The following is a 25,719-nucleotide window of genomic DNA, read 5'->3' on the forward strand; positions in this document are numbered from 1 at the left end:
TTATTCTAAAATGGAGCCCCTTGAGACACAGAGACAAACACACACCTGCACACTGCAATCACACACACACACACACCTGCAATCACACACACACACACACACACACACACACACACACACACTGCAAACAACACACACACACACACACACACCTGCACACTGCAATCACACACACACACACACACACACACACACACACACACACACACACACACACACACACACACACACACACACACACACACACACACACACACCTGCACACTGCAATCACACACACACACACACACCTGCACACTGCAATCACACACACACGCACACGCATCACACACACACACACACACACACACACACACACACACACACACACACACACACACACACACACACACACACACACACACACACACACACACACACACACAGCACACTGCAATCACACACACACACACACCTGCACACTGCAATACACACACACCTGCACACTGCAATCACACACACACACACACACACACACATGCACACTGCAATCACACACACACACACACACTCACAGACAGAGACACACACAAACACCTGCAATCACACACACACACACACACACACACACACACACACACACACACACACACACACACACACACACACACACACACACACACACACACACACACACACACACACACACACACACACACACACCTGCACACACAGACAGAGACACACACAAACACCTGCACTCTACAATCACACACACACACACAAACACCTGCACTCTGCAATCACAGACACACACACAAACACCTGCACTCTGCACTCACAGACACAGACACACACACAAACACCTGCACTCTACAATCACACACACACACACACAAACACCTGCACTCTGCAATCACAGACACACACACAAACACCTGCACTCTGCACTCACAGACACAGACACACACACAAACACCTGCACTCTGCACTCACAGACACAGACACACACACAAACACCTGCACTCTGCAATCACAGACACAGAGACACACACAAACACCTGCACTCTGCACTCACAGAGACACACACAAACACCTGCACTCTGCAATCACAGACACACACACAAACACCTGCACTCTGCACACAGAGACACACACAAACACCTGCACTCTGCACTCACAGACACAGAGACACACACAAACGCCTGCACTCTGCACTCACAGACACAGAGACACACACAAACGCCTGCACTCTGCAATCACAGACACAGACACACACACAAACGCCTGCACTCTGCACTCACAGACACAGAGACACACACAAACACCTGCACTCTGCAATCACAGACACAGAGACACACACAAACACCTGCACTCTGCACTCACAGAGACACACACAAACACCTGCACTCTGCAATCACAGACACACACACAAACACCTGCACTCTGCACACAGAGACACACACAAACACCTGCACTCTGCACTCACAGACACAGAGACACACACAAACGCCTGCACTCTGCACTCACAGACACAGAGACACACACAAACACCTGCACTCTGCACTCACAGACACAGAGACACACACAAACACCTGCACTCTGCAATCACAGACACAGAGACACACACAAACACCTGCACTCTGCACTCACAGACACAGAGACACACACAAACACCTGCACTCTGCAATCACAGACACAGAGACACACACAAACACCTGCACTCTGCACTCACAGAGACACACACAAACACCTGCACTCTGCAGTCACCTCCATGAAGGAGATGCCCACGCTCCAGACGTCTGAATGGATGCCATACTGCTCCCCAGATATCCTCTCCGGCTGCAGGGTACAAACAAGGGGGTCAGATGAGGTATGCTGTGGTTGACTTGAGATGTAGGAAACTTTATTGTGCTATGCTATACTGTGTTCAACTGAGCCATTTGTGGGTACTGCATCATCAGATGTGTCCTGTCAATGTTTCTCCTAGAACATTTTCAAGGCTGGCACAAAGGCCCCCAAAAACAACATCCAGAGCCTCTTTCACCAAGATGTCCAATTACCACCAACATGTATTCATATTAGGTCTACTTACTGCCATGTAGGCGTTAGTTCCCACATACGTCTTGGCGATGGAATTCACCAACTGCAAACAAAACAGGTTAGATTGATAAACTGTAGATGGATGAATGGGTTTCTTTCTTTCCCTCAGTAACAACTGACTGAGCAAAATACTTGTGCATTACTTTGGTCTTCCAGTCGATTTGTCCAACTGTTTCACATGAGAACAGACTGTACCATACTCTTAAAGGTCATTCAGTTCTGTCCAACTGTTTCACATGAGAACAGACTGTACCATACTCTTAAAGGTCATTCAGTTCTGTCCAACTGTTTCACATGAGAACAGACTGTACCATACTCTTAAAGGTCATTCAGTTTTGTTCAAATTATGGCAAACCAGCAAATTGATTTGTTTATGGGAAAAGTACACTTCACATTACACTGTATATAAATGGCATCATTACATTACAATACAATACATTACATGCTATTATATTACTGTATAACCAAAATGACCATAGTTATGGCTATAACTGAAACAAGGTGGCTATTTGTGAAACAAGATGGCTATAACTGAAACAAGATGGCTATAGCTGAAACAAGGTGGCTACAGCTGAAACAAGGTGGCTACAACTGAAACAAGGTGGCTATAACTGAAACAAGTTGGCTACAATTAAAACAAGTTGGCTACAATTGAAACAAGTTGGCTATAACTGAAACAAGATGACCATAGTGATGGCTATAACTGAAACAAGGTGGCTATAACTGAAACAAGATGACTATAACTGAAACAAGATGACTATAACTGAAACAATATGGCTATAACTGAAACAAGGTGGCTATAACTGAAACAAGGTGGCTATAACTGAAACAAGGTGGCTATAACTGAAACAAGGTGGCTATAACTGAAACAAGGTGGCTATAACTGAAACAAGATGGCTATAACTGAAACAAGATGGCTATAACTGAAACAAGATGGCTATAACTGAAACAAGATGACCATAGTGATGGCTATAACTGAAACAAGGTGGCTATAACTGAAACAAGGTGGCTATAACTGAAACAAGGTGGCTATAACTGAAACAAGATGGCTATAACTGAAACAAGATGGCTATAACTGAAACAAGGTGGCTATAACTGAAACAAGGTGGCTATAACTGAAACAAGGTGGCTATAACTGAAACAAGGTGGCTATAACTGAAACAAGATGGCTATAACTGAAACAAGATGGCTATAACTGAAACAAGATGGCCATAACTGAAACAAGATGGCCATAATGATGGCTATAACTGAAACAAGATGACTATAACTGAAACAAGTTGGCTATAACTGAAACAAGATGACCATAGTGATGGCTATAACTGAAACAAGATGGCTATAACTGAAACAAGATGGCTATAACTGAAACAAGATGGCTATAACTGAAACAAGATGAGTATAACAAACAAGATTAGTATAACTGAAACAAGATGAGTATAACTGAAACAAGTTGGCTATAACTGAAACAAGACGGCCATAGAGATGGCTATAACTGAAACAAAAGAGTCGGCATGGCAGAGACTGTTTGTCCTACATTAAGTACCGCTCCCATCCCCATCTCCTTTCCCTCCCAGACTTACATACCCAAATCTATTGAAACGTCAGTGTTACTGTGGTCTGTTCCCACCCCTCTCACAGGGGACTAGGATGAGGACGTGGGGACGTCGGAGTGTGTGTGTGAGCACAATGGGACATGCCATGGATGACAGGGCTGTGATAATGAGTGAATGATTGTGTTCCCTGATGGCTCCTGTGTTTGGAGGGGAGGTCCTGCTCAGGGAAGGCAGAGACACTGACCTTCCTACAGGGCAGTGTGTGTGTTGAGGTAAAGCTAGTATTCAGAAGCCTGTGCAGGGGTCAATGCTGCTTCACATCTCCAAGGAGAGAGGGATGAAAATTAATTAAAATTGGGGCGTGGGGGTGACAGGGTGAGAGAGAGTAGGGGGGAGTTATTCCTGAGGGTCTTTGGGGGAGTTGGAAGGGCTGTCCCAGGGTGACGTAATGACATGACACACAGACACACACACACCTCAGCTATTGTCTGTCCAGCCACGCTCTTGCCACGTCCATCAAAGGCATATCAATGAAGCTTTGGCATTGTGTGTGTGTGTGTGTGTGTGTGTACGTGTGTGTATGTGTGTGTGAGTAGTAATTATAACAACTGCATGTTTTGGAGTGCCTGTGGAACAATGGTAGTGAGGAAGTTAATGTGAGAGGCTGTCCCTCAAGGTGCTTCCACTGTCGTGAGGACACAATGAATAGGTCCAGATTGACAGGTCGACTAACACACACACACACACACACACACACACACACACACACACACACACACACACACACACACACACACAGGTTGAGAGAGACACACACAGAGAGAGAGAGAGAGACACACACAGAGAGAGAGAGAGACACACACAGAGAGAGAGAGACACACACAGAGAGAGAGAGACACACACAGAGAGAGAGAGACACACAGAGAGAGAGAGACACACACAGAGAGACAGAGACACACACACACACACACACACACACACACACACACACACACACACACACACACACACACACACACACACACACACACACACACACACACACACACACACACACACACACACACACACACACACACACACACACAAAAACAGGTATAAACACACGGGGGACTGTACCTGCGTGCTGACTCCAAAGTCACAGAGCTTCACTTGACCTCTAGTGTTGACCAGCATGTTGGAAGGCTTGACGTCTACAGAAACAAGTACATACAGTAACAGCTGCTACCTCCGCCAATCAGACTGTACTCATGATATATCTTCATTTCACCAGTTTCTCCCAGCAAGAAAATTATCCTGCAGAAACAGGAAATGATTATCCTGAAGCAACAGGAAATGATTATCCTGCAGCAACAGGAAATGATTATCCTGCAGAAATGATTATCCTGCAGCAACAGGAAATTATTATTATTATTGAATTATTATTTTTGTGATACATTTTTTTGGGGGGGGGCAAATCATGTCTGACATTTTAAAGTGGAAATTACAAACTTCAGAAGCCAATTTAAACCTTGAATACACTACTAAGTTACATTTTCTGCCGAGCAGGAAGATTCTCTGTGACAAAAGTGATCAAATTAAGATCGCATATCTGTACTGTATACAGCATCATGATTGTATCTCCTTTCATGATATTCTACGTATACCTTTCACCTCACTGACCTCTGTAGAATCTACTACCTTTCACCTCACTGACCTCTGTAGAATCTACTACCTTTCACCTCACTGACCTCTGTGTAGAATCTACTACCTTTCACATCACTGACCTCTGTGTAGAATCTACTACCTTCCACATCACTGACCTCTGTGTAGAATCTACTACCTTCCACATCACTGACCTCGGTAGAATCTACTACCTTCCACATCACTGACCTCTGTAGAATCTACTACCTTCCACATCACTGACCTCTGTAGAATCTACTACCTTTCACCTCACTGACCTCTGTAGAATCTACTACCTTCCACATCACTGACCTCTGTAGAATCTACTACCTTTCACCTCACTGACCTCTGTAGAATCTACTACCTTTCACCTCACTGACCTCTGTAGAATCTACTACCTTCCACATCACTGACCTCTGTAGAATCTACTACCTTTCACCTCACTGACCTCTGTAGAATCTACTACCTTCCACATCACTGACCTCTGTGTAGAATCTACTACCTTTCACCTCACTGACCTCTGTAGAATCTACTACCTTCCACATCACTGACCTCTGTGTAGAAACTACTACCTTTCACCTCACTGACCTCTGTAGAATCTACTACCTTCCACATCACTGACCACTGTAGAAACTACTACCTTCCACATCACTGACCTCTGTGTAGAATCTACTACCTTTCACCTCACTGACCTCTGTAGAATCTACTACCTTCCACATCACTGACCTCTGTAGAAACTACTACCTTTCACATCACTGACCTCTGTAGAAACTACTACCTTCCACATCACTGACCTCTGTAGAATCTACTACCTTCCACATCACTGACCTCTGTGTAGAATCTACTACATTCCACATCACTGACCTCTGTGTAGAATCTACTACCTTCCACATCACTGACCTCTGTGTAGAATCTACTACCTTTCACCTCACTGACCTCTGTAGAATCTACTACCTTACACATCACTGACCTCTGTGCAGAAACTCCTACCTTCCTTATCACTGACCTCTGTGTTGAATCTACTACCTTCCACATCACTGACCTCTGTGTAGAATCTACTACCTTCCACATCACTGACCTCTGTGTAGAATCTACTACCTTCCACATCACTGACCTCTGTGTAGAATCTACTACCTTCCACATCACTGACCTCTGTGTAGAATCTACTACCTTTCACATCACTGACCTCTGTGAAGAATCTTCAGGCTCCATAGATAGGTTAGGCCTTTCACTACCTGAAGACAGATAGGAGATATGGAGTTCAGAATTCAACAATACCCAGAACCACTGCTTTCAGAAACTGGTGGGCTAACTCATTTGGTAAACCATTTATATACAGGTCCTTCAGAAAGTATTCACACCCCTTGGCCTTGACTTATTCCACATGTTGTTGTTACAGCCTGAATTCAAAATTCATTAAATATATATTTTTTCTCTCACCCATCAACACAAAATACCCTATAATGTCAAAGAGAAAAAATGTTTTTAGAAACTTTAGCAAATTTATTGAAAATCTAATTCAGAAATATCTAATTTACTTAAATATTCACACCACAGAGTCAATACTTTGTAGAAGCACTTTTGCCTGTGAGTCTTTCTGTGTAAGTCTCTAAGAGCTTTCCACACCTGGATTGTACAACACTTGCCCATTATTATTTTCAAAGTTCTTCAAGCTCTGTCAAATAGTTTTTTGATCATTGTTAGACAACCATTTTAAGGTCTTACCATAGATTTTCAAGTAGATTTAAGTCAAAACTGTAACTCGGCCACTCAGGAACATTCACTGTCTTTTTTGTAAGCAACTCCAGTGTAGATTTGGCCTTGTATTTTAGTTTATTGTCCTGCTGAAAGGTGAATTAATCTCCCAGTGTCTGGTGGAAAGCAGACTGAACCAGGTTTTCCTCTAGGATTTTGCCTGTGCTTGGCGCCATTCTGTTTTTTCTTTTATCCTGAAAAACTCCCCAATCCTTAATTAAGGATTACAAGCATACCCATAACATGATGCAGCCACCACTATGCTTGAAAATATGGAGAGTGTTACTCAGTAAGGTGTTGTATTGGATTTGCCCCAAATATAACACATTGTATTGAGGTCAAAAAGTGAATTACTTTATTGCCTTGTTGCAAACAGGATGCATGTTCGGAATATTTTTATTCTGTACAGGTTTCCTTCTTTTCACTGTCAATTAGGTTATTATTGTGGAGTAACTACAATGTTGTTGATCCATCCTCAGTTTTCTCCTAACACAGCCATTAAAATCTGAAACTGTTTTAATGTCATCATTGGCCTCATGGTGAAATCCCTGAATGGTTTCCTTCCTCTTCGGCAACTGAGTTAGGAATGACGCCTGTATCTTTGTAGTGACTGGGTGTGTTGATACACCCTCCAAAGAGTATTACTAACTTCACCACGTTCAAAGGGATATTCAATGTCTGCTTTTTTTTTACCCATCTACCAATAGGTGCCCTTCTTTGTGAGGAATTGGAAAACCTCCCTGGTCTTCGTGGTTGAATCTGTGTTTGAAATTCACTGCTCGACTGAGGGACCTTACAGATAATTGTATGTGTGGGGTACAGAGATGAGGTATACCCCTACAACTCATCCAGAACGCCGCAGCCCGTCTGGTGTTCAACCTTCCCAAGTTCTCTCACGTCACCCCGCTCCTCCGCTCTCTCCACTGGCTTCCAGTTGAAGCTCGCATCCGCTACAAGACCATGGTGATTGCCTACGGAGCTGTGAAGGGAACGGCACCTCCATACCTTCAGGCTCTGATCAGGCCCTACACCCAAACAAGGGCACTGCGTTCATCCACCACTGGCCTGCTGGCCCCCCTACCTCTGAGGAAGCACAGTTCCCGCTCAGCCCAGTCAAAACTGTTCGCTGCTCTGGCACCCCAATGGTGGAACAAGCTCCCTCACGACGCCAGGACAGCGGAGTCAATCACCACCTTCCGGAGACACCTGAAACCCCACCTCTTTAAGGAATACCTAGGATAGGATAAAGTAATCCTTCTAACCCCCCCCCTTAAAAGATTTAGATGCACTATTGTAAAGTGGTTGTTCCACTGGATATCATAAGGTGAATGCACCATTTTTAAGTCGCTCTGGATAAGAGCGTCTGCTAAATGACTTAAATGTAATGTAATGTAATGTATTAATTCAAAATTAATGTTAAATACTATTATTGCACACAGAGTGAGTCCATGCAACTTATTATGTGACTTGTTAAGCAACATTTTACTCCTGAACTTATTTAGGCTTGTCATAACAAAGGGGTTGAATACTTATTGACTCAAGACATTTCAGCTTTAATATGTAGAAAATGTGTAAAATCATAATTCCACTGACATGAGGGGTATTGTGTGTAGGCCAGTGTAAAAAAAACTCTATGTAATCCATGTTGAAATCAGGCTGGAACACAACAACATGTAGAATAAGTCAAGGGGTGTGAATACTGTGTGAAGGCCATGTATCTGCTCATTGATCATGGACTGTACACAACATGCTTACTAGTCCAGAGCCACAGAGTTGCATAGCTACTTTGCATCTTTACGTTCTTGATATTAAAACCATTTGCTTTTATATGACTACAGCGAGCAGCAAAGACTTTAAGGATTCACATATTTTGGTTTATTATTGAGAAAGAAGATTCGACCACAAAACAACGTGCCAAATCTACTTCTCAATTCAGACAGAATCAAAAGATCTGATTGGACTGTGACTCTGGTGCCAAAACAACTGGTGTGCGTACGCAGCATCCATCTCGCCCTCCCGGGTGCTTTCCCCAGCGATAATTAACAGCTCTGACAGTGAGAGGGGGAAGAGAGGGAGGAGAGCTGTGAATTAGAATTAACGCTGACTAAATAGCTGTCAATGTTTGATTACAGGCTGAATCAGAGGGAGAGGGGCTAATAGAGGTGGAAACGCCCACGTTAGCCTGAATCAAACGCTCCTCTGTGCTGTGATGCTTGAGTGTGTGTGTGAGAGAGAGAGAGAGAGAGAGAGAGAGAGAGAGAGAGAGAGAGAGAGAGAGAGACTGTCCATTTCATCCCTTTCTCACTGATGAAGGCTACTTGGGAGATTCACACCTGTTGGCCACACTTGCCAAAATGGGTAAACTTTACCCGCAAAAGTCTCAAAGTTATTAATGAGTTATTATTTACTGAATTGGGTAGAATGATGAATTGTAGCCGATTTGTCAAACCTGTAATTCCCATACAAAGCTACCTGATCCATTGTCTTCCTAGGTGATGCTTTACAGAATGAGTCTCATTTTAAATAGCTGTGGTCAGTTCTAGAATATGAGAGTCTCATTTTAAATAGCTGTGGTCAGTTCTAGAATATGAGAGTCTCATTTTAAATAGCTGTGGTCAGTTCTAGAATATGAGAGTCTCATTTTAAATAGCTGTGGTCAGTTCTAGAATATGAGAGTCTCATTTTAAATAGCTGTGGTCAGTTCTAGAAAATGAGTGTCTCATTTTAAATAGCTGTGGTCAGTTGGTTTGAGAGCTGAAAGGCTGTTCACTCACCGCCACAGAGATCCTACCCAACACATGTTCTGGGATCTTCCTGTATACGTCCAGAGAGCCACCTGCACACACACGCACACACACCGTTGAGTGTTGATGGACGCATGCTGACAGGTCGTCCATCGAGGGAGATAATGTGTTATAACTGAGAAATCACTGTGTTAAATTCACACACACACACTCCCACCCTTGTAGCTTTTAGCAAAGATGCATGCTAGCCCCCAGCCACTGAAGATGACAGTCTTCCTCTAAGTAGAAGTGTAAATGGATACAGGGTGGTAAGAGGTTTGACATTCCAGCTTTCATAGAGCTCTGGATGGGAGTGGAGTAAAGGCCTCAGATAGCCACAGCCTCACCACTAACACCAGCCCCGGCGCTAACCCTAACCCCAGCCCTAACGCTAACCCCGGCGCTAACCCTAACACCGGCCCCGGCGCTAACCCTAACACCGGCCCCGGCGCTAACCCTAACACCGGCCCCGGCGCTAACCCTAACACCGGCCTCGGCGCTAACCCCGGTGCTAGCCCTAACCCCGGCCTCGGCGCTAGCCCTAACCCCGGCCTCGGCGCTAACCCCAGCCTCAGCGCTAGCGCTAACCCCAGCCTCAACGCTAACGCTAACCCCAGCCTCAACACTAACCCCAGCCTCAACACTCACCCCAGCCTCAACACTCACCCCAGCCTCAACACTCACCCCAGCCTCAACACTCACCCCAGCCTCAACACTAACCCCAGCCTCAACACTAACCCCAGGCTCAACACTAACCCAAGCCTCAACACTAACCCAAGCCTCAACACTCACCGTCCATATACTCTGTGCATATGGAGATCCTGTTCTCTACAAAGAAGGCACTGTAGAAGGTTATAATGTAGGAGGAATCACACTGCAAAACAAAAAGACAATTAACACAGTTCATCCACTCATTAATTAACATTGATGCATGTTGCAGTATTTATTGTTGAACTGTTTAGTTAGCCCATTTCACAGTCTACCTCAGAAGAAAAGGAGAGGTCTGGGGTAAATTATTGAGAGGGCTTATCAGCAATCACGTGTTCCTGCCTCGTGCGTGCGTATATCGACAATCCCTGGCTTGCCACACAGGAGGAGAGGAGATCCACTCAGATAAAAGGTGCTCCATGAACTAGTCTAAAGTAACAGAGTAGACTAAACAGGTCTGGCAGGTCTGATAAGAGAGGCTTCAGCTGGGGGAGAGATCTGACTACATGATTTGGGACAGTTGAGGGAGAGGTTTGACTACATGGTTTGGGCCAGTTGAGGGAGAGATTTGACTGCATGGTTTGGGCCAGTTGAGGGAGAGATTTGACTGCATGGTTTGGGCCAGTTGAGGGAGAGATTTGACTACATGATTTGGGCCAGTTGGGGGAGAGGTTTGACTACATGGTTTGGGCAAGTTGGGGGAGAGATTTGACTACATGATTTGGGCCAGTTGGGGAGAGGTTTGACTACATGGTTTGGGCCAGTTGGGGGAGAGATTTGACTACATGGTTTGGGCCAGTTGGGGGAGAGGTTTGACTACAAGATTTGGGACAGTTGAGGGAGAGATTTGACTACATGATTTGGGCCATATGGGGGAAAGATTTGACCAGTTTGGGGCTCTAGAGAATAGAAGCTGACCTTGTAGAGGATCTCCAACTCAGACATGATCTGTTTCTGTAGCTCCACTGTGATGTCCAGAGGAATGACCTGTAAAGTCACAAGCACAGCCCAAATGAGATACCAGTGTAACCAGTGCACTGGTTAATATGCAAGCACGCACACACCGCTAAAGCACTTCAAAAACACACACAGAAACATTTAAAGCAATGTACATTATTATTATAATGGAACTATGGGTGAAAATAATCCTGCACTGGTGGTAACAAATGACCTAGAAACCTTGTAGAGAAACTCATGATTCTTTCATGCCAACCTATCTGGATAGTGTGGATACCATACGGTAAATGGGCACTACCAGGGGTGTGAATTCTGATCTGGCCGCACTGAGCTTAGCTAATAGCTACAACAGTGGCACACTAGCATTAGCAAAGATTAGCTAAACTTGCAGCTTATCATTGATTACAGGTTAGAGAGAGAAGGGAGTAGCTACATGTAAACATCATTGATTACAGGTTAGAGAGAGAAGGGAGTAGCTACATGTAAACATCATTGATTACAGGTTAGAGAGAGAAGGGAGTAGCTACATGTAAACATCATTGATTACAGGTTAGAGAGAGAAGGGAGTAGCTACATGTAAACATCATTGATTACAGGATAGAGAGAGAAGGGAGTAGCTACATGTAAACATCATTGATTACAGGTTAGAGAGAGAAGGGAGTAGCTACATGTAAACATCATTGATTACAGGTTAGAGAGAGAAGGGAGTAGCTACATGTAAACATCATTGATTACAGGTTAGAGAGAGAAGGGAGTAGCTACATGTAAACATCATTGATTACAGGATAGAGAGAGAAGGGAGTAGCTACATGTAAACATCATTGATTACAGGTTAGAGAGAGAAGGGAGTAGCTACATGTAAACATCATTGATTACAGGATAGAGAGAGAAGGGAGTAGCTACATGTAAACATCATTGATTACAGGTTAGAGAGAGAAGGGAGTAGCTACATGTAAACATCATTGATTACAGGTTAGAGAGAGAAGGGAGTAGCTACATGTAAACATCATTGATTACAGGTTAGAGAGAGAAGGGAGTAGCTACATGTAACGAGGGTCAAGGAGGTACCCATTACATCTACCTTCCATTCCACTCCAATAGATTAGATTACTGGTAGAATTACAGAGCATGAGAACAAAGTGGATGAATGAACCAATGAGAGGGGGGGGATCACAGAGGTTGAGAAGCATAGAAAATGAAAGAGGGAGGGGAAAAGGACAGAGGTAGAGATACAGAAGAAGACTAGTGTAGTTGAACGTGATTGAGGAGAGGTGACCAGGAAAAGGAGAGGTGACCAGGAAAAGGAGAGGTGACCAGGAAAAGGTTACAGCAGTACATCTGTTGATCTCACCTTCACCGCCAACACTCTGTTGCCGAGAAGATGGTACGCTCTGTGGGAGAGAAAGAGAGGAAACATTAACATAGCTCAACAAAGAGTACGCCAGCGCTTCAGAAAAGTCCCTACTAAACTATTTCACACATTGAAACAACCCCTGTTACTGTTCATTCATCCGGGCCTTTAAAGTCATCATGTGAATGAAAATATGTTGAGTGGAAAAGGATTTGGGTGAACATCACTACATTCAGAATGGACATTCAGTAGAGAGGTCCAGACTAAACATGCTTATTCAAATCAGCCATCCACAATTTTCCTAGTTGGTGAGTTATAACATGAAGAAAGGGGTGTTGTCATAAAGGAAACCGTAGAATCCAAATGAGCATGACAACATGTCTCTTAGTCTAACAGTATTTCCATCATGAAAAGGTCAGAGGTCAAAACAATAGCCTTCATGACACATGGCCATTGAGGCCAGTCAGTCCTGTATCGTCACAGTTCTCCAGACAGGTTTCAGGTGGCAGGTAAACCAAACAGCCAAGGAGCGCCGGCTGGCCTAGCCGACCTTAATGATTTAATTATGAAACTCCTTAATGCCCACCATCGGGTTTAGTTACCGGGCAAGAGGGTCGGTTTACCAAAAGCGCCAATGTCTCAACATCCAATCCTCTTGTCCCCGTGGAACAGCTGCCGGCGGTGAGGGGCACAGGGAGGGCGTACGTCACCAGTTTGTTTACGACAGCCAGGTATACTGGATACCTCCCGTGGTTTCACCTGTCAACAGGGTAGGCCGGCGTGTATGTGCTCAGACCAGGGTGTGTGATTAATGTGTGGTAGATAGGAGCATCGTGTTACACCTCTAAACTGGCCCTTTAATTAATGACACCTCTTAGTGTCTCGTCTGGGTCGTCTGATAACTACCCTCCAGTCAGGACAAACATTAGTCTATCCCTCGTATGCCGGGCGCTCAGCGCTGGACGTACCAACACACTGTTTCTATTTAGATATTTATTGACAATGGAATTTTTAACTTGGTTTTAGCTTTATATGTAACAACTTCGTATCATAAGGTTTACTATAAGCATTCATGTCAAGTACTGGGTCCTAATTAGAGCTGAGCCTTAAATGCATGAAGACATTATAATGCATCAAGCACAGGTCCTTCGTAGGAACGGCTAACACTTTTTCCATCCCTGACTGTTTTCAGGTGAACACTCCTTTAGGTCTGGAAAAGGCCTCGGTGTATTTGAGGTGTACTTTCACCTTTTAGTTTTGATGTCTTACTCCTCCTTTAAGCTACAATCAATATCAATTAAGCACGACAACTGGTTCTTAATTAAGACAAGAGGAAGAAGTTAATTGAGACCGGAGCGGAGAGCCAGAGATGTTAAATACTGATTGGACTGATTCTGTGTGTAGCAAACGAACAGAGCAAGTAATCATTATTTTATCATGCTGAACATGTTCAGGTTCACAGAAAAAACCTGCTGACTCACTCAGGAAGATGTTCCTTTACGATGACACAACTTTGTGCCTTGTCGTGATTAGTAACTGCTTGGAGGATAACCTCTCTTTTGTCACGTCTGCACCATTCTGTCACTAATGAACCGGGAAACTAGGGGACAAGCAGGTGAACCATAACAACAGCTGTTGTGAAGATACAAGATCACATTTAAATCTAACAGTCCCCTCAGGATGAGTGTGTCACTTATACTAAGCATTTTAGTAGCCTAATGTTCCCCAGAATGCCTTCCTCTACTCCCCAACAGAGTGATGACACGACGACAGTACAACCTCACTGTTAGAGTGAGTGAGTAGTCGAACTCCAGTCTCTATCCTCCATGCAGCCTGTAATGTGGTGGGCCCAGTAGATCCACTGTCCTTGATGCCCCTCAGGGCCAACCCTCCACCGGTGAGTTACAGTGACAGGCCTGGTGACTAGAGGACCTGGGAGCAAGGTTACCCAGCCGCCCGTCCCCACCCCCTCTTCCCCCCCGTCCTGACCCCAGTAAACGTGCCCCATTGCCTGGATCTTATTTACACTCCAGCCCCTGGTGTAATAAAAGCTCCACCATGCAGTATTCATGGGCCTGGCTGGCTCTCTAAAGCGGCCCCCGAGCGGGCGGTCAGGGCTGGAGCGGTTGGTTTACAGTGCCACAGGGGTGGCAGGCAAGGCGACCTCTCTTCCAGCCAGACACTCTCACCTGAGACGGCCCGACCAGAACGACCACAGCGACTGCCAAACAGAGACTGACCTACCTAAGTTAAGAGTACATCGCTCTGCAGATGAAGAGGCTAGCCGGTACGACCACACCACTACAAAGTCACAAAGATGAGACATTACACAGACCCTCAACTATGAATATAAACAGAGGTTATATCCCCATGGTTATCAGTGGTGTCAGTTTCCCAGTCACCTGAGACCACTAAAAGCAGAGACAGAGGTGATGGAGGGAAGGAAAAGCAGAGACAGAGGTGATGGAGGGAAGGAAAAGCAGAGACAGAGGTGATGGAGGGAAGGAAGGAAAAGCAGAGACAGAGGTGACGGAGGGAAGGAAAAGCAGAGACAGAGGTGATGGAGGGAAGGAAAAGTAGAGACAGAGGTGATGGAGGGAAGGAAAAGTAGAGACAGAGGTGACGGAGGGAAGGAAAAGCAGAGACAGAGGTGATGGAGGGAAGGAAAAGCAGAGACAGAGGTGACGGAGGGAAGGAAAAGTAGAGACAGGTGATGGAGGGAAGGAAGGAAAAGCAGAGACAGAGGTGACGGAGGGAAGGAAAAGCAGAGACAGAGGTGATGGAGGGAAGGAAAAGCAGAGACAGAGGTGATGGAGGGAAGGAAAAGCAGAGACAGAGGTGATGGAGGGAAGGAAAAGCAGAGACAGAGGTGACGGAGGGAAGGAAAAGCAGAGACAGAGGTGATGGAGGGAAGGAAAAGTAGAGACAGAGGTGATGGAGGGAAGGAAAAGTAGAGACAGAGGTGACGGAGGGAAGGAAAAGCAGAGACAGAGGTGACGGAGGGAAGGAAAAGTAGAGACAGGTGATGGAGGGAAGGAAAAGCAGAGACAGAGGTGACGGAGGGAAGGAAAAGCAGAGACAGAGGTGATGGAGGGAAGGAAGGAAAAGCAGAGACAGAGGTGATGGAGGGAAGGAAAAGTAGAGACAGAGGTGATGGAGGGAAGGAAAAGCAGGGACAGAGGTGACGGAGGGAAGGAAGGAAAAGCAGAGACAGAGGTGACGGAGGGAAGGAAAAGCAGAGACAGAGGTGACGGAGGGAAGGAAAAGCAGAGACAGAGGTGACGGAGGGAAGGAAAAGCAGAGACAGAGGTGACGGAGGGAAGGAAAAGTAGAGACAGAGGTGACGGAGGGAAGGAAAAGCAGAGACAGAGGTGACGGAGGGAAGGAAAAGTAGAGACAGAGGTGACGGAGGGAAGGAAAAGCAGAGACAGAGGTGACGGAGGGAAGGAACAGCAGAGACAGAGGTGACGGAGGGAAGGAAAAGCAGAGACAGAGGTGATGGAGGGAAGGAAAAGCAGAGACAGAGGTGATGGAGGGAAGGAAAAGCAGAGACAGAGGTGATGGAGGGAAGGAAAAGCAGAGACAGAGGTGATGGAGGGAAGGAAAAGCAGAGACAGAGGTGATGGAGGGAAGGAAAAGCAGAGACAGAGGTGATGGAGGGAAGGAAAAGCAGAGACAGAGGTGACGGAGGGAAGGAAAAGCAGAGACAGAGGTGATGGAGGGAAGGAACAGCAGAGACAGAGGTGACGGAGGGAAGGAAAAGCAGAGACAGAGGTGATGGAGGGAAGGAAAAGCAGAGACAGAGGTGATGGAGGGAAGGAAAAGCAGAGACAGAGGTGACGGAGGGAAGGAAAAGCAGAGACAGAGGTGATGGAGGGAAAGGAGAGAAAACAGAGGTAAAAAAAAGGAGCTTAAATAAACCTTGACGTGGTCAGGTGCTAAACAGACCAGGCATTTCAACCCTACTTTATGGCCTGCAGCTTAAGGTATAGTAACCAACTAACACATTAACAGGCAGAAATGTTCCTGCTCCCCACGTCTAATATCAAATGGGAGATCAATAAGAAAACAACAAGGCTGGGGGACTTTGGGAGAGGCCACGCCGGTGTCTAAGTGGATGTAACTGCATGTAAATGTGCTTGTTCTAATTGCGCAGGTCCATCAGGCACAGAATGGCCACCTGTCCCCACACTAGTTATTTATAACCTGGTAGGACAGGCTGGACCTCAGAGAGGGAGAGTAGGAAGTCATAAAAAAACAAGGGACAACATTGATGGATCACCGGGTCAGAGACACAGAGGATAGCCAAGGTGTCAGCAACATCCAATTGAGTATAAATGTCCGTGGGTCATAAACAGGGTTAAGGGTTAAAGGTGGAGAGCCTTAAGTGGAGCTATTCACACTAGATAAGCGTAATATAAACCAGGCCAATAGGGAGACGGAGGAGAGATAATGACCTTCTTCAGAGGAGACCATGTTCACATTACAACATTTACTTTCAAATGAGGAGACTGGCTGGGGCGTTTTATTTATTTACCCTTATTTTAGCAGGTAAATTCTCATTTACAGCAATGACCTGAGGAATAGTTACAGGGGAGAAGAAGGGGGGATGAATGAGCCAATTGAAAGCTGGGGATGATTCGGTGGCCAATTTAGCCTGCTCCCCACAGTCTTGGAGGCAGTAAGTATGTATAAGTATGTGTGTGTGTGTGTGTGTGTGTGTGTGTGTGTGTGTGTGTGTGTGTGTATGCGCGCGTGTGTGTGTGTGTGTGTGTATGCGCGCGTGTGTGTGTGTGTGTATGCGCGCGCGTGTGTGTGTGTGTGTATATATAATATGTATGTCATTGGGTTAGCAACACTTCATACTCTGACATATAATAGCAGCAGTACAAAACACAAAGCCCAACAGAGAAGCCCACCAAATTATTTTTAAAGAAAGCAATTTACAGTAATACTCCAGGTGCCTTACTCCGTGGGGAAAAATCCTCTATGCATGTTTGACGGTCAAAGTGGTTTGTGTTTTACATTAACCAAAAGTGTTTAGGGTAGAGGTGACATAGGACACAACAATACAGATATTACAGGCCCTATTTTCCCCTTAGGGCAGCGCCCTGTGTTCGTACAGATATCCTCAAACGCTGGGTCCCCTTGCTGTCCCCAGCCTGGGACCAGGAACAACTGGGCTCTCTCTCCATCTGCTGTGTACAACACATTAACATCTGAAGGCACAAGCAGTGGTCTGGGATTCACATGCAGAACAGACAGACAGATGGACAGACAGACACAGACCAGAGGAGATGCAGGATCAACAGAAACAGTGTGAATGGAAGAAAACAAACACAATGACAGACAAGACAATGAAACCTAAGCCTCTACAGATGTAGGATCTTCATTTGATCAGCCTGTTGCAGGAGAACTTTCCTGCAGTGCAGCATATTTAAAACTTGTAGTGTATTTTGAGGTTTAAAAAGGCTTCTGAAGTTTGTAATTTCCACTTCGAAATTTCAGACTTGATTTTTTCCTTTATGAAAAAATGTATCAACCCCTAGAAAAATGTTGATACATTATAATCCACATAATAATGAATATTTGCTGTTGGATTATTTTCCTGCTGTAGCAAACTTGGCTCAAATTAAGATCCTTCATCTGTAGCAGTCAGTAAGTCTGGTCGTGCACCAAAACACAATGTCTGACTGACAGACAGACAGGTTACTAAACCCTAACCCTGTGAGTAGAGGACAGACACCAAGCCTGTACGTGTGTGTGTGTCTTGGTCAGTGGTGATAATGTGACAATGACACCAGAGGGCAGAGAGAGATGCCAGAGTGATTCCTATAGGCTCGCCATCCACTCCCCAAGCTCCACCTGGACTTCCTCTGATCTCCACACTGAACCTCATTAAGCAGCTGATTGGATAAGCTCAGCCACATTGTCCTTGTCTTTCAAGAAACAGCAGGAGGACAACAGGATCCTGAACAACAACTAGACAAGTCAGGAACTAAGTCTACTGTACTTCAGCCAATCAAGTGATTTAGATGCCAAGTAATACCCTTGAGGTCAGGTGTAGAATGTAGTCTAGTGTTCGAGGTAATCATTGCACAATGTGGATTAAAGTTGGCGGACAACGTCTAATTGTTGCTGAGGATTTGTCAGCCTTTGACCAGGTTAATCTGTGGCTAAACTACCGTACATCACTGTTTGGTGTAAGGCCACTGCATATATTAGAAATATACAGCCTGATAGGAACCAACTCCATCTATGTAAACAGTCAGGTGAAATATACAGCCTGATAGGAACCAACTCCATCTATGTAAACAGTCAGGTGAAATGTACAGCCTGATAGGAACCAACTCCATCTATGTAAACAGTCAGGTGAAATGTACAGCCTGATAAGAACCAACTCCATCCATGTAAACAGTCAGGTGAAATGTACAGCCTGATAGGAACCAACTCCATCCATGTAAACAGTCAGGTGAAATATACAGCCTGATAGGAACCAACTCCATCCATGTAAACAGTCAGGTGAAATATACAGCCTGATAGGAACCAACTCCATCCATGTAAACAGTCAGGTGAAATGTACAGCCTGATAGGAACCAACTCCATCCATGTAAACAGTCAGGTGAAATATACAGCCTGATAGGAACCAACTCCATCTATGTAAACAGTCAGGTGAAATGTACAGCCTGATAAGAACCAACTCCATCTATGTAAACAGTCAGGTGAAATGTACAGCCTGATAAGAACCAACTCCATCCATGTAAACAGTCAGGTGAAATGTACAGCCTGATAAGAACCAACTCCATCCATGTAAACAGTCAGGTGAAATGTACAGCCTGATAAGAACCAACTCCATCCATGTAAACAGTCAGGTGAAATGTACAGCCTGATAAGAACCAACTCCATCCATGTAAACAGTCAGGTGAAATGTACAGCCTGATAAGAACCAACTCCATCTATGTAAACAGTCAGGTGAAATATACAGCCTGATAAGAACCAACTCCATCCATGTAAACAGTCAGGTGAAATGTACAGCCTGATAGGAACCAACTCCATCTATGTAAACAGTCAGGTGAAATGTACAGCCTGATAGGAACCAACTCCATCCATGTAAACAGTCAGGTGAAATGTACAGCCCGAGTACAATCTTTGAGGTGCTGCCTTGTTTGCATGTTGACAAAAATACTAACAGAAAAGAAACATAACAATACCAAAACTAACATGAACAATTGGACAGGCGGAGAAAAAAATGACATCAGCAGTTTTTCTCCCGAGCAGAAAAACAATCTGCCGCAGAACCGGATGGATTTTCTGCTGAGCTCAATTGACTGAGAAGTTGTCGGAGGTTTGCAATATTGGCTTTCCTCAGCCCAGCGGAACAATTTCCCAAGCCGAGCGAATAGCCAGTCGCTTTCTCCCTCAACTATAAGAGATAGGCCGTTAATGAAACAACCTCACCACAATAAAACGGTAAAAGAAACGTAAAGAAAAAAACGATAGAAAAAAAGCCTGAACAAGCCTGTTAAAGAAATAAACAGGATTTGCTCTGGAAGAAATTTACGACGAGCTCTGACAGAGACGACAGAACCACAGCCTCTCTCTCCGTCAAGTCAAGGTTAGAGAAGTGATCAATACCACTATCTCAATAAAACAGTTCAATAACAGGAGATGAAGGGAGGAGGAGGACAGAGAAGAGAAGGAGGAAAGGATGACAGAGAAAAGAAGGAGGAGATTAAGGGAGGAGGAGGAGGACAGAGAAGAGAAGGAGGAAAGGATGACAGAGAAAAGAAGGAGGAAATGAAGGGAGGAGGAGGAGGACAGAGAAGAGAAGGAGGAGAGGAGGACAGACAAGAGAAGGAGGAGATTAAGGGAGGAGGAGGAGGACAGAGAAGAGAAGGAGGAAAGGATGACAGAGAAAAGAAGGAGGAGATTAAGGGAGGAGGAGGAGGACAGAGAAGAGAAGGAGGAAAGGATGACAGAGAAAAGAAGGAGGAGATGAAGGGAGGAGGAGGAGGACAGAGAAGAGAAGGAGGAGAGGAGGACAGACAAGAGAAGGAGGAGATTAAGGGAGGAGGAGGAGGACAGAGAAGAGAAGGAGGAAAGGATGACAGAGAAGAGAAGGAGGAGAGGATGACAGACAAGAGAAGGAGGAGATGAAGGGAGGAGAAGAGGACAGAGAAGAGAAGGAGGAGAGGAGGGCAGAGAAGAGAAGGAGAGGAGGACAGAGAAGAGAAGGAGGAGAGGAGGAGAGGATGACAGAAGGAGAAGAGGAGGACAGAGAAGAGGAGGACAGAGAAGAGAAGGAGGAGAGGAGGACAGAGAAGAGGAGGACAGAGAAGAGAAGGAGGAGAGGAGGACAGAGAAGAGAAGGAGGAGAGGAGGGCAGAGAAGAGGAGGAGGAGAGGAGGGCAGAGAAGAGAAAGAGGAGAGGACAGAGAAAAGAAGGACAGAGAAGGAGGAGAGGATGACAGAAGGAGGAGAGGAGGACAGAGAAGAGGAGGACAGAGAAGAGGAGGACAGAGAAGAGAAGGAGGAGAGGAGGACAGAGAAGAGAAGGAGGAGAGGAGGGCAGAGAAGAGGAGGAGAGGAGGACAGAGAAGAGAAGGAGGAGAGGAGGGCAGAGAAGAGAAGGAGGAGAGGAGGGCAGAGAAGAGGAGGAGAGGAGGACAGAGAAGAGAAGGAGGAGAGGAGGACAGAGAAGAGGAGGACAGAGAAGAGAAGGAGGAGAGGAGGGCAGAGAAAAGGAGAGTTATAAGGGGGGGGGGATTTGAGTGTGACGAACCAAATGCCCCTACTGTGTGTGTGTGTGTGTGTGTGTGTGTGTGTGTGTGTGTGTGTGTGTGTGTGTGTGTGTGTGTGTGTGTGTGTGGACAACACATCAGTCAGGTGATTTGGGAGGAGAGTCTTCTCTCCAGGTAACATGCTGTATGGTCCAGTGGGACAATCACTCTCATACCAGATCAATACCACATACATTTGGCAACCTTCACATCGTAAAAAGAATACATAAATAAATTGAATCGCCACTCGCGCCCCAGACACTAACCAGCCTGATGGATTTCAGAGGGACACAAGAGATTAACAGACAGAGAGAGATCAAGACAGACAGACAGACAGACAGACGGACAGACGGACAGACAGAAATAGAGAAACAGAGAAACAGAGAGAGAGAGATCGAGAGATATGGTGAGAAAAGGAGAACAGGGAAATAGGGTGGAGAGAGAGAAAAAGAAAGAGAAAGTTTGTAGTTGTAAAAGTCTGGATTGTAACATGGATTGTATATGTGAGGGGGTGAGTGTACACTTTAATGAACTCAAGTGGTAACTCATATTATGTTGTTGGAATGAACAGGCAGCAGTTAAAGGGCCAGGTTCAGAGAGCTGAGATGCATCTTCTACCCTTCACTGAGAAGCCCATACTCCAACCACGGCTCTTCTCTCAACACCATTCTTATTGTTATACCTACCAGTGACGGCACGAAGGCCCACAGTAAAGTAGAGACAGGCACCTACTTGTACACGGTCCCTCCGTTTCCATGGCCAAGCTGCTCCTGGTATTGTATGTCTTGGCCATTGATCTATAGAGACACAAACAGAGATCAATACAAATAGGATAGAAGATAGAAGAGTCAATGGAGATTTAGAAAGGGAGGGAGAGAGAGAGAGAGGGAGAGGGGGAGAGAGGAATGTTACGGGAGGCCATAAACAAGGAGACCTGCGTTCAGGTCATCCCAAGTTCAGAGAGAGAGAGAGAGAGAGAGAGAGAGGGAGATGTAGAGGGAAAGAGAGAGCGAGGGAAAGAGAGAGCGAGATCAATACAACATTTGCTGTCCAATTTCTAAAAGGACAATGGCGTGTAGGGGGGCGGGTGGGGGAGGAGTGATGGAGAGTTTAATGATGATTTGTTTGCTGTCGTCGTTCCAGTCCTGTGTTGATAGAAGGTGTCAGAACGGGGTAATATAACATGGCCCCGTGTGACATGGAGGGGAGGCTGGGGGAAAGTTTCCTCCTGTCAGACTGATGGGAGGAGGGGAGGGTGTGTTACAATTCACACACACACACACACACACACACACACACACACACACACACACACACACACACACACACACACACACACACACACACACACACACACACACACACACACACACACACACACACACACACACACACACACACACACACACACACACACACACACACACTGCATTTACTAGCCAAAATAGAGTATACTGCTCGGAATAAAACTCACAGACAGGTGTCCATCCAGCCACTATTCTAATATTCACACAAAAAGTAATTTCACTGACAGAGGTGTTTCCATCAAACTGACTTGTTGGGAATAAAAACCTTTGTGTAATGACGTAGTGCTGATAAAAAGCAATGTGACATAACATATTCAAATAAAACACATAGAAGTTCAATGTGCTTCCATCGCATTTTAAACTCTACCGATGGTTCTGCTACAAAAGTTTTTAGATAAATAGCAAACTTGTCCGATCTGGTCTTGGCACATGCTCTCTTGGCAGATAAAGTGATCTGGTCTTGGCACATGCTCTCTTGGCAGATAAAGTGATCTGGTCTTGGCACATGCTCTCTTGGCAGATAAAGTGATCTGGTCTTGGCACATGCTCTCTTGGCAGATAAAGTGATCTGGTCTTGGCACATGCCCCTCTTGGCAGATAAAGTGATCTGGTCTTGGCACATGCTCTCTTGGCAGATAAACTGATTTTGTCTTGACACATGCTCTCTTGGCAGATAAACTGATCTGGTCTTGGCACATGCTCTCTTGGCAGATAAAGTGATCTGGTCTTGGCACATGCTCTCTTGGCAGATAAACTGATCTGGTCTTGGCACATGCTCTCTTGGCAGATAAAGTGGATAAGCTTCATGATAAGATTAAAGATAATTTTTATTTCTCAAATGGCAGCCATGCACCATGATGTCACCAGAATAGCCTACAAATAATATCCTGAATATCCCAGATAGGCCTATTTCCTGGAAATGAATATCCCAGATAGGCCTATTTCCTGGAAATGAATATCCCAGATAGGCCTATTTCCTAGAAATGAATATCCCGGATAGGCCTATTTCCTGGAAATGAATATCCCAGACAGGCCTATTTCCTGGAAATGAATATCCCAGACAGGCCTATTTCCTGGAAATGAATATCCCGGATAGGCCTATTTCCTGGAAATGAATATCCTGGATAGGCCTATTTCCTGGGAATGAATATCCTGGATAGGCCTATTTCCTGGGAATGAATATCCTGGATAGGCCTATTTCCTGGAAATGAATATCCCGGATAGGCCTATTTCCTGGAAATGAATATCCTGGATAGGCCTATTTACTATAAATGAATATCCTGGATAGGCCTATTTCCTGGAAATGAATATCCTGGATAGGCCTATTTCCTGGAAATTAGCATCAAGCTCATCACCGCACATTCACCACCTTGAGAAGTTCATCATAACTTATTTCACCTGTAGTCAAATAAACACTTCCTGCTTTTCCACGTGGTAGCGGGAGGACAACATGATGTTGTTCTAGTAATACTGGAACATAATAGCATCTCCACCAAAATATGAAGCAGAATCTATTTCACCCACAGAAATGATCCACTCTTGTCCAACGCATTTAGTTTTGTGGACATTTCTGAAAGCTTACAGACAATTAGCTTTTTCCATCACACCTGTCGTGAGTGTTTTTATTAAGAGCCTGGTAATTCATACGCATAAAATGGTTGGATGGAAAAATGGTCCATGACAAATACAGCCTGTCTAAAAAATTGTCAGTTTCCATCAGCTTTTTATTTAGAAACCTTATACAAATTCTGCTCTCCTTCAGGACAAAACACTCTGACAACAACCCCGAGACATCCCAGTTTAACAGAGCTCTGTTGTGAGTGAGTATACAGGCTCAGTTCAAGCCTTTTTTATAAAGTCTATAGTCTAATAAAGACATGTCTTCGGCAGGCATGACGCTTGTCACTTCATCAATACCTACAACAACCCCCCACTCTCCAACACCCTTCCCATTTAAACCCCATGACAGCTATCAGATAAATATTTATATCTCATAACCTGTATTAGATAGATGCATCTGTTTGGGTGGATGGGGTAGGGGCTGGTCCTGGCTAGCAGGCTTGTCAATAGCCTGATTGTGTGGGCAGATGCTTGTTTGTGCTGCTGAGACCAGCATGATATCAAGTCAATGGCCTGCTGTCAAGGTTCATTTTGGCCAGGGGGAAAGGGGCGAATGGGACTACACTGGGGGTTAAAAATGACCCAGCACCACCTCCACCAAACAAGACCCATTGATTGGGTTACATGGGGGGGGATACTTGTCAGGTGTCAGAGAGAGCGAGAGAGAGAGAGAGAGAGAGAGAGAGAGAGAGAGAGAGAGAGAGAGAGACAGAGACAGACAGAGAGACAGAGAGACAGAGAGACAGAGAGACAGAGAGAAAGATAGAGAGAGAGAGAGAGAGACAGAGACAGACAGAGAGACAGAGAGAAAGATAGAGACAAAGAGAGAGAGAGACACACAGAGAGAGAGACAAAGAGACAGAGACAGAGAGAAAGATAGAGAGAGCGACAGACAGAGAGACAAAGTGAGAGAGAGAGAGACAGACAGACAGAGACAAAGAGACAGAGAGAAAGATAGAGAGAGAGAGACAGACAAAGAGAGAGACAAAGTGAGAGAGAGAGAGAGAGAGAGAGAGAGAGAGACAGAGAGACAGACATAGAGAGAGAGAGACAGAGAGAGAGACAGACAGACAGAGAGAGACAGAGAGAGACAGAGAGAGAGAGAGAGACAGACAGACAGAGAGACAAAGAGACAGAGACAGAGAGAAAGATAGAGAGAGCGAC

The 25,719-nt window shown here is 45.1% G+C and overlaps 1 protein-coding gene across 3 annotated transcripts in view; it reads right to left on the reverse strand.

Moving 5' to 3' along the window:
* LOC106593578 (dual specificity mitogen-activated protein kinase kinase 5) overlaps positions 1-25,719 on the reverse strand; it is a 99,174-nt gene that overhangs the window by 45,826 nt on the left and 27,629 nt on the right. For 2 of the 3 annotated variants that reach the window (XM_045689585.1, XM_045689584.1), the window contains 9 exons: positions 22,361-22,425; positions 12,849-12,888; positions 11,459-11,527; positions 10,625-10,706; positions 9,824-9,885; positions 6,481-6,529; positions 4,752-4,825; positions 2,075-2,125; positions 1,750-1,821 (listed from right to left, as the gene is read on the reverse strand). In XM_045689585.1, the coding sequence (XP_045545541.1) occupies positions 1,750-1,821; positions 2,075-2,125; positions 4,752-4,825; positions 6,481-6,529; positions 9,824-9,885; positions 10,625-10,706; positions 11,459-11,527; positions 12,849-12,888; positions 22,361-22,425 (564 nt within the window). Of the gene's footprint in view, positions 1-1,732; positions 1,822-2,074; positions 2,126-4,751; positions 4,826-6,480; positions 6,530-9,823; positions 9,886-10,624; positions 10,707-11,458; positions 11,528-12,848; positions 12,889-22,360; positions 22,426-25,719 lie in introns of all 3 variants that reach the window. The other variant, XR_006757579.1, reaches the window with a different exon arrangement.

This window comes from Salmo salar, chromosome ssa11, assembly GCF_905237065.1.
Source record: "Salmo salar chromosome ssa11, Ssal_v3.1, whole genome shotgun sequence".
Classification (NCBI taxonomy): Eukaryota; Metazoa; Chordata; class Actinopteri; order Salmoniformes; family Salmonidae; genus Salmo; species Salmo salar.